We start from the raw sequence: 9,662 nt of genomic DNA on the forward strand, positions 1-9,662 counted from the left end.
TCTCCCATGCTTGTTCAATGAACCATAAACAAATCAAATCAAATTTATTTGTCACATACACATGGTTGAATGTTAATGCGAGGTGGCGAAATGCTTGTGCTTCTAGTTCCGACAATGCAGTAATAACCAGCAAGTAATCTAACTAACAATTCCCAAAACTACTGTCTTATGCACAGTGTAAGGGGATAAGAATATGTACATAAAGATATATGAATGAGTGATGGTACAGAGCAGCATAGGCAAGATACAGCAGATGGTATCAGTACAGTATATACATATGAGATGAGTATGTAAACAAAAGTGGCATAGTTAACGTGGCTAGTGATACATGTATTACATAAGGATGCAGTAGATGATATAGAGTACAGTATATACATATTCATATGAGATGAATAATGTAGGGTATGTAAACATTATATTAGGTAGCATTGTTTAAAGTGGCTAGTGATATATTTTACATCATTTCCCATCAATTCCCATTATTAAAGTGGCTGGAGTTGAGTCAGTGTGTTGGCAGCGGCCACTCAGTGTTAGTGGTTGCTGTTTAACAGTCTGATGGCCTTGAGATAGAAGCTGTTTTCAGTCTCTCGGTCCTGCTTTGATGCACCTGTACTGACCTCGCCTTCTGATGATAGCGGGAGTGAACAGGCCGTGGCTCGGTGGTTATTGTCCTTGATGATCTTTATGGCCTTCCTGTAACATCGGGTGGTGTAGGTGTCCTGGAGGGCAGGTAGTTTGCCCGGTGATGCGTTGTGCAGACCCCACTACCCTCTGGAGAGCTGCAGGCCAGGGCGGAGCAGTTGCCGACCAGGCGGTGATACAGCCCGCCAGGATGCTCTCGTGTGCATCTGTAGAAGTTTGTGAGAGTGCTTTTGGTGACAAGCCGAATTTCTTCCAGCCTCCTGAGGTTGAAGAGCGCTGCTGCGCCTTCTTCACGATGCTGTCTGTGGAGGACCAATTCCAGTTTGTCTGTGATGTGTATGCCGAGGAACTTAAAACTTACTACCCTCTCCACTACTGTTCCATCGATGTGGATAGGGGTGTTCCCTCTGCTGTTTCCTGAAGTCCACAATCATCTCCTTAGTATTGTTGACGTTGAGTGTGAGGTTATTTTCCTGACACCACACTCAGGGGCCCTCACACGCACCTCCTCCCTGTAGCCGTCTCGTCGTTGTTGGTAATCAAGCCTACCACTGTTGTGTCGTCCGCAAACTTGATGATTGAGTTGGAGGCGTGCGTGGCCACGCAGCCGTGGAGTGAACAGGGAGTACAGGAGAGGGCTCAGAACGCACCCTTGTGGGGCCCCAGTGTTGAGTATCAGCGGGGTGGAGATGTTGTTGCCTACCCTCACCACCCGGTGTTGCCTACTCTCACATAGGTATTCCTCTTGTCCAGATGGGTTAGGGCAGTGTGCAGTGTGGTTGAGATTGCATCGTCTGTGGACCTATTTGGGCGGTAAGCAAGTGGAGTGGGTCTAGGTGTCAGGTAGGGTGGAGGTGATATGGTCCTTGACTAGTCTCTCAAAGCACTTCATGATGACGGAAGTGAGTGCTACGGGGCGGTAGTCGTTTAGCTCAGTTACCTTAGCTTTCTTGGGAACAGGAACAATGGTGGCCTTCTTGAAGCATGTGGGAACAGCAGACTGGTATAGGGATTGATTGAATATGTCCGTAAACACACCAGCCAGCTGGTCTGCGCATGCTCTGAGGGCGCGGCTGGGGATGCCGTCTGGGCCTGCAGCCTTGCGAGGGTTAACACGTTTAACACAATTAATGAATATGGAGCTGTGGAACGGTCGTTAAGACACTAACAGCTTACAGAAGGTAGGCAATTAAGGTCACAGTTATGAAAACTTAGGACACTAAAAAAAAGAGGCCTTTCTACGGACTCTGAAAAACACCAAAAGAAAGATGCCCAGGGTCCCTGCTCATCTGCGTGAATGTACCTTAGGCATGCTGCAAGGAGTGGCCAGGGCAATAAATTGCAATGTCCATACTCGGAGACGCCTAAGACAGCACTACAGGGAGACAGGACGGACAGCTGATCGTCCTCACAGTGGCAGACCACGTGTAACAACACCTGTACAGGATCGGTACAGCCGATCACCACACCTGCGGGACAGGTACAGGATGACAACAACTGCCTGAGTTACACCAGGAATGCACAACCCCTCCATCAGTGCTCAGGCTGTCCGCAATACGCTGAGAGATGCTGGACTTGTAGGCCTGTAGTATGGCAGGTCCTCACCGGCAACAACGTCGCCTATGCGCGGTTTCGTCTCACCAGGGGCGATGGTCAGATTTGGGTTTATCATCGAAGGACTGAGCATTACACTGAGGCCTGTACTCTGGCGAGGGATCGATGTGGAGGTGGAGGGTCCGTCATGGTCTGGGGCGGTGTGTCACAGCATCATCGGACTGAGCTTGTTGTCATTGCAGCCAATCTCAACACTGTGCGTTACAGGGAAGACATCCTCCTCCCTCATGTGGTACCCTTCCTGCAGGCTCATCCTGACATGACCCTCCAGCCATACGGCTCATTCTGTGCGTGGTTTCCTTCAAGACATGAATATCAGTGTTCTGCCATGGCCAGCGAAGAGCATGGATCTCAATCGCATTGGGCAAGTCTGGGACCTGTTGGATCAGAGGGTGAGGGCCATTCCCCCCCAGAAATGTCCAGGAACTTGCAGGTGCCTTGGTGGAAGAGTGGGGTAACATCACACAGCAAGAACTGGCAAATCTGGTGCAGTCCATGAGGAGGAGATGCACTGCAGTACTTAATGCAGCTACACCAGATACTGACTGTTAATTTTGACCCCCCCCCCCTTTGTTCAGGGACACATTATTCAATTTTTGTTAGTCACATGCCTGTGGAACTTGTTCAGTTTATGTATCAGTTGTTGAATCTTGTTATGTTCATACAAATATTTACACATGTTAAGTTTGCTGAAAATAAACGCAGTTGACAGTGAGAGGACATTTCTTTTTTTGCTGAGTTTAGCTAGTTAGCTACCTAGCTAAGGACAAAACAAACACTGGCCTTCAGTACAGCGAGGGGCGAGTCACTGTTGACAGACAGCCAGGCTGGCTTCTTTAGAGTAGACAACTGTAGTCAAGCCACTGAAAGCAACATAACTTCGCTAACGTTAGATGGCTTTGATGGTGGTGGGCAGTAAGTTATAGCACTTGTTGGTTAATGTGGTCAAAACTATAGCTGGCTAATGTGCCAATGATGTTTGTTAGCAAGCTGCTAAAATAGACACAAACCGACATATTTAACGTTAACTCGTTAGTTAATTGACTTGCTTGTTGGATATTGACCTAACGTTGGTTATTACTTTAGGAAAACAATAACTGGGGTATTTGTTCTGCTTGTACTTAACAAATAATCATGACTTGATTAGTTAACGTTAGCATTGTGGGCAGCTAACGTTAACTGTCGAAGCTAGCTACCACGTTAGCTAGATGAAATCCGACCTTAGTTAACGTTAGCTTAATATCGAAAAGCCCTGCTAGCTACGACTGCAAATAGTTATGGAAAACAGCTTGATTAGATATCAACTGGCATTTATTAAGCAAACTGATATTGTTGTTGATAATCACGGTTGCTAGTTAGAAAGGATTAACGCTAACGACGTTACAGTAGCTAACGTTAGCTAAAAACCTGCCATATCATATGATAGTGTGCATTGCAGTGCAGCTTGACTGTCGTTGGTTAGCAAGTGGTTGTGTTTAAGGCAAATAAACGTACATTCTGGTCATTAACCACCGTCTCCTCCGTCCCCTCAATTTCCTCCGACATTTCAGTGTAACCTCGATCCCTGGCAAAGTCGAAAAGTAAACACAATCTGAACTAAATCCTTGCCCTGGCTTCCTCTCCCCATACGAATCCGTCCGACCGTTAACTATCAGCCCGCACAAATATGTCTGCCCGATCTGACGTCATTCTTTAGCAGAGGCGCGCGCATCCATCTTCCTCTAAAAACTGTCGTTTGATATTTGAGCAAGACAAAAGTAGAGCCTTTTGTTGAGCATCAACTTTACTCGACTTAATTCATGGAACCGACATTCACTACAAAAGTTTTTGACATCAAATTTGAAGTGGTGTTTCACAGTATATTGCATGATGGTAAATGTCGTTTTTTTTGCTGTAATGATAATGGACTGCATCAGAAGGCTTTGGTCATCAAGTCCAATGTCATGAAATAAGCTAAATTATACACATTCTTCCTTTGATGGTCCATGATCCATAGGTTATATTGAAGGCCAGTGATTGTGGGGGAACTGCCAGAGCTGAACCAGTGACTCTGTGGTTATGGAGCGAGGCCACCACCTGTGCCATGACCTCTTGGCAGTTGAAGCCTGCAGCAGTAGGCCTACACTAAGAAAGAAGGGTCAGGTTACATATATTAGTGATTTGCAGACAGAACAAAAGTGTTATTTAATTGACAAGGATTTGAATGTGGCTCCTCAGTGTGTATTCTTTGTCTTCTCCACAGGCCACTTGATCCTGTACATCTGACCCCAGGACCAACCTGCTATGACCAATGAGGACTTAAACAGTCATTTTATACCACTGTAGAAATACTGACTCATTTTCATATCATCTTTATCATATGTATAAGGACATGATATGTTTTACATCAGTCGACATGACATGGACCTCAGTTGTCCAAAACACTCAAAATAAAAGACACACAGACACAATGCAGCTTTCAAGATTGCTTTAAGATATAGATATATTTTCAGATCTGAGTTCATGTCAAAAATACACATTATGATTTACAGAGTTTTGCACTAGATCATAATGCTGAGGATGATAGATGTCACATAAGCAGTAACTGAAATATTCATTTAAATATTAAATAACTGACGGTAAACAAAGAAAATTATGTAAACACTAAAGCTACATGTTACTCTCTATTGCAACACTTTAAAGATTTGTTTTTGTAACAGTACAAAAAAACATTAGAATATTACTCCTTTTGATTTCCAGTCGTGGAAATACACAGTGCGCTTTTTCAATGTCGTCTTGTAATTTTCTCAGTCTCTTGATTGCTTGTTCTGGTCAGTCAATGGTCCATGGTCGCTATTGTGTTTTTGATGTGTGTTTTAGCATGTCTTTAATACATTTTCTACATGTATTTTCTACGTGTTTGAGCGTCACAGAAAACAGCAGGGTTCTGTAGGGCCAGGAGTTGTTCATGGTCAGATGGTCAGCAAAATCTCCAGGCCTTAGGTATCTGGGACGGAGCCTGTCTGGACTGTTCCACACGAGAACGCTCTGAGCCCAGCTCTCTGGGTGTGCGTGTATACGTCAGTGTAGTTAGAGGAGTGTGTGCGTCAGTGCAGATAGAGGTGTGTGTGTGTGTGTCAGTGCAGATAGAGGTGTGTGTGTGTGTGTCAGTGCAGATAGAGGTGTGTGTATGTGTGTGTCAGCAGCGCGGGGAGAAGGCTGGGTCAGCTGGGGACTCTGTGTAGGACTTGAGTTCGTAGGCCGCTCCACTGTCTACCTCCATAGACTTCCTACTGAACAGCAGTCTGATATCCCTGTGGAGGTACACTTTACCTGACCTGGAGGTCTGGAACCTGGATTGAGGGGGGTGTGAAGAAAGAGCTAGATTAGTGCCAGTACAATGTTTTCCTGTTCAGTTTGGTCTTCTGTCCAGTCTTGACTAACAGGTCATCTATTTGACTGACAGGTGAGATGTGATTGACAGGTCAGCTGAGCCAGGTGTCTTTCTTACCTCAGGTGAATGAGGTAGCGCAGGATGCGTTCCTGGCCGAGGGAGAGGGCTTTCCTGCTGCTGCCGGGTGTGTGTGTGCTGTCCCATCGAACGGGGACAGAAAAGGTCCTCTGACGGAGGAAGGTCTGGTGGCCGGCAGGCATGGCTCTCAGGTCATACACCACCACAAACATCTTCACCACCGTCTTATTGGGGTTAAATAAGGTCTGGGAGAGAGGGCGAGAGAGAGAGAGGGCAGGAGAGAGAGGGCAGGAGAGAGGGCAGGAGAGAGGGCAGGAGAGAGAGAGGGCAGGAGAGAGAGAGGGCAGGAGAGAGAGGGAGAGAGGGCAGGAGAGAGAGAGAGAGGGCAGGAGAGAGAGAGAGAGAGGAGAGAGAGAGAGGGCAGGAGAGAGAGGGCAGGAGAGAGAGAGAGAGAGAGAGAGAGGGCAGGAGAGAGAGAGAGAGAGGGCAGGAGAGAGAGAGAGAAAGTGGGCGGGAGAGAGCAAGAGAGAGAGAGAAAGTGGGCGGGAGAGAGAAAGAGAAAAAGAGAAGGGGTTAACACACTACAGTAGTGTATTTCTGTCCCCACTTAAGGTCTCCCTCTCCTAACTCTCTGCTGGAACGGGAGCTGGCCCATCTTTCCTTTGTTCTCTCTGTCTGGAGTTATTATGTCAGCAACAGTGACACGCATGCACACACATTTAAACAAAAGTCTTCAATGTGTATAATCCACAGAGTGAAAATCTGTCCTCACCACTTGAATGGTTCCTGATGGAGGGACGCGGTAGCCCCTTTTACCCAGAGTCTCCAGGTTGATGACTCCCTGTAACAAAAACAACACACACACTATTAATATTGATCTGCACTGTGAGCAGTAAGTGTGTGTGTGCATATACATACATACATACACATACATATATATACACACACACAACATCATCTCATGTTTCAGCATGATAATGCACAGCCCCATGTTGCAGCTCGGGGGTCTGTACACAACTCCTGGAAGCTGAAAATGTCCCAGTTCATCCATGGCCTGCAAACTCACCAGACATGCCACCCATCGAGCATGTTTGGGAGGCTCTGGATCAACGTGTACAAAAGCGTGTTCCAGTTCCCGCCAATATCCAGGAACTTTGCACAGCCATTGAAGAGGAGTGGGACAACATTCCACAGGCCTGATCAACTCTATGTGCCGCGCTGCATGAGGTGGTCACACCAGATACTGACTGCTTTTTCAGTCATGTGAAAACCATAGTGTAGGGCCTAATTAATTCATTTAAAAAAAAATGTGTACCTTTATTTAACTAGGCAAGTCAGTTAAGAACAAATTCTTATTTTCAATGACGGCCTAGGAACAGTGGGTTAACTGCCTGTTCAGGGGCAGAACGACAGATTTGTACCTTGTCAGCTCGGGGGTTTGAACTTGCAATTAGGCTACCCTGCCGCCCCAATTGACTTATTACCTTATATGAACTGTAGCTCAGTAAAATCTTTGAAATTGTTGCATTTATATTTTTGTTCAGTGCATATAAAGTGTGTGGGGGATATATATAATATGTCTGTGTATGTACTGTAGGTGTGTCTCACCATGTATGGCGAGGGTGCGTTGTCGTCAGAGACGCTGTAGAAGGAAACATCGACGGGGAAGGTCATGTGACTGGGGCAGAAGGTTCCGGAAGCACCCACCTCGGCCATGAAACCCTCCACCGACCCCAACGGCTCCAGGCGGTAGTTCAACACACACTCCTGTAACACACACATGCTTTAGGTACAATGCATGTACACTTATGTGACGTGAGTGAGTGAGTGAGGTACCTCAAAGTTGCCCAGTAGACTGAGGCTGGCAGGTGGAGCACTGGCACTGAACAGCGGCTGAGGTTCTTCTGACTCCTCCACTCTCTTCACACACACTCTTCCCACAGAACACACAGTAGAGGGTTAAAAACAGGTTCACACACACATTGGTCGATTGATTCATTTGTTGAATCATGAGAATTAGAGATGGCTTGTAGACCCTGCAACCCTCGGATGATTTGGACATGCACGAAATATGCTAATATCAGCCCCATGACTTGAATGGGATTTGTGCCACAAATGCTAAAATATTCCTATTTGGAAACAGTGCCAGGAAAGTTAAACCCAAGCATGGATTGCTGTCATGCAGTCTAAATCTGAATTTATGATTCAACATGACTAATACTGTATATTCAAACACTATCAAACCTTAAATCAGCTATGTATGTAGAAACATCATCCCCGGTCAAACGGACCCCTAATCCCTAATCCACACAGTAACCCGGCAGCCAGATCAGAGCAGGGCCTCTGACTGTAGAGCTGTGTACAGCTGCCATTTTGAGTTGAGCCTCAGTGTCAGGCCAGTAGCAACAGTACTAGCAATACAGCCGCCAGAACAGCAGGTGGCAGTGTTAGAGGACAGGACAGGGCTACAGTACAGTACAGGCTTGGATTGACTGAACACTGATGTCTAGTAAGAACATAATCTCACCTACCAGTCGGCTTGCTCTCTATTGAACCTCTAAGTGGTAGCAATTGAGTTTGAGGACAAGGTTATTAAGGACCTAAATCTGACCATGGATCTATGGTGTATACATGAGGAGTCTAAATCAAATCAGACTTTATTGGTCACATACACATGGTTAGCAGTTGTTAATGTGAGTGTAGCGAAATGCTTTTGCTTCTAGTTCCGACAGTGCAGTAATATCTTACAAGTAATCTAACAAATTCACAACGACTACCTTATACACACAAATGTAAAGGGATGAATAAGAATATGTACATATGGATGAGCGATGGCCGTGTGGCATAGGCAAGATGCAGTAGATGGTATAGTGTACAGTGTATACATATAAGATGAGTAATGTAGGATATGTAAACTTTATTAAAATGGCGTTATTTAAAGTGACTAATGATACCTTTATTAAATCCATTTATTCCATTTATTAAAGTGGCCAGAGATTTGAGTCTGTATGTTGACAGCAGCCACTCTGTGTTAGTGATGGCTGTTTAACAGTCCGATGGCCTTGAGATAGAAGCTGTTTTTCAGTCTCTCGGTCCCAACTTTGATGCACCTGTACTGACCTCGCCTTGTGAACAGGCCGTGGCTCGGGTGGTTTATATCCTTGATGATCTTTTTGGTCTTCCTGTGACATCGGGTGGTGTAGGTGTCCTGGAGGGAAGGTAGTTTGCTCCCGGTGATGCGTTGTGCAGACCGCACTACCCTCTGCAGTTGCCATACCAGGCGGTGATACAGCCTGACAGGATGCTCTTGATTGTGCATCTGTAAAAGTTTGTGAATGTTTTAGGCGACAAGCCAAATTTCTTCAACCTCCTGAGGTTGAAGAGGCGCTGTTGCGCCTTCTTCACCACGCTGTCTTGTGTGGCTGGACCATTTCAGTTTGTCTGTGACGTGTACGCTGAGGATCTTGAAACTTTCCACCTTCTCCACTACTGTCCCTCAGATGTGGATGGTGTTCTGCCTCTGCTGTTTCCTGAAGTCCACAATCATCTCCTTTTTTGTTGACGTTGAGTGAGAGGTTATTTTCCTGACACCACACTCCGAGGGCCCTCACCTCCTCCCTGTAGGCCGTCTCGTCATTGTTGGTAATAAAGCCTACCACTGTAGTGTCGTCTGCAAACTTGATGATTGAGTTGGACGCGTGCATGGCCACGCAGTCATGGGTGAACAGGAGAGGGCTGAGAACGCACCCTCGTGGAGCCCCAGTGTTGAGGATCAGCGGGGTGGAGATGTTGTTGCCTACCCTCACGACCTGGGGGGCGGCCCGTCAGAAAGTCCAGGACCCAGGTGCACAGGGCGGGGTCGAGACCCAAGGTCTCGAGCTTAAAGACGAGTTCGGAGGGTACTATGGTGTTGAATGCTGAGCTGTAGTCAATGAACAGCATTCTTACATAGGTA

The 9,662-nt window shown here is 46.3% G+C and overlaps 1 protein-coding gene and 1 long non-coding RNA gene across 2 annotated transcripts; one reads left to right on the forward strand and one right to left on the reverse strand.

Moving 5' to 3' along the window:
* Positions 1-3,062: 3,062 nt before the first annotated feature.
* LOC115125256 (uncharacterized) lies at positions 3,063-5,213 on the forward strand. The gene is made up of 3 exons (XR_003862933.2): positions 3,063-3,171; positions 4,253-4,393; positions 4,499-5,213. It is a non-coding gene; the product is annotated as an uncharacterized LOC115125256 (long non-coding RNA).
* Positions 4,709-9,656, reverse strand: LOC115125254 (atos homolog protein A-like). Its single transcript, XM_065014056.1, has 5 exons — positions 7,544-9,656; positions 7,316-7,474; positions 6,480-6,548; positions 5,747-5,952; positions 4,709-5,588 (listed from the first exon to the last, which is right to left on the reverse strand). Exons 2-5 carry the CDS (start codon positions 7,421-7,423, stop codon positions 5,435-5,437), a joined length of 537 nt encoding a protein of 178 aa, XP_064870128.1. The 5' UTR covers positions 7,424-7,474; positions 7,544-9,656; the 3' UTR covers positions 4,709-5,434.
* Between the last annotated feature and the right edge of the window lie 6 nt (positions 9,657-9,662).

Source organism: Oncorhynchus nerka, unplaced genomic scaffold (assembly GCF_034236695.1).
Source record: "Oncorhynchus nerka isolate Pitt River unplaced genomic scaffold, Oner_Uvic_2.0 unplaced_scaffold_6186, whole genome shotgun sequence".
Taxonomy (NCBI): Eukaryota; Metazoa; Chordata; class Actinopteri; order Salmoniformes; family Salmonidae; genus Oncorhynchus; species Oncorhynchus nerka.

Excerpts from the sequence above, each read along its gene's own strand:
- LOC115125254 (XM_065014056.1), bottom strand. The coding sequence starts at position 7,423 with ATGGCCGAGGTGGGTGCTTCCGGAACCTTCTGCCCCAGTCACATGACC. Across the intron at positions 6,549-7,315 it reads ACGCACCCTCGCCATACATG|GGAGTCATCAACCTGGAGAC; the intron begins GTGAGACACACC and ends TTTTTGTTACAG. Across the intron at positions 5,953-6,479 it reads CATCAGGAACCATTCAAGTG|ACCTTATTTAACCCCAATAA; the intron begins GTGAGGACAGAT and ends CCTCTCTCCCAG.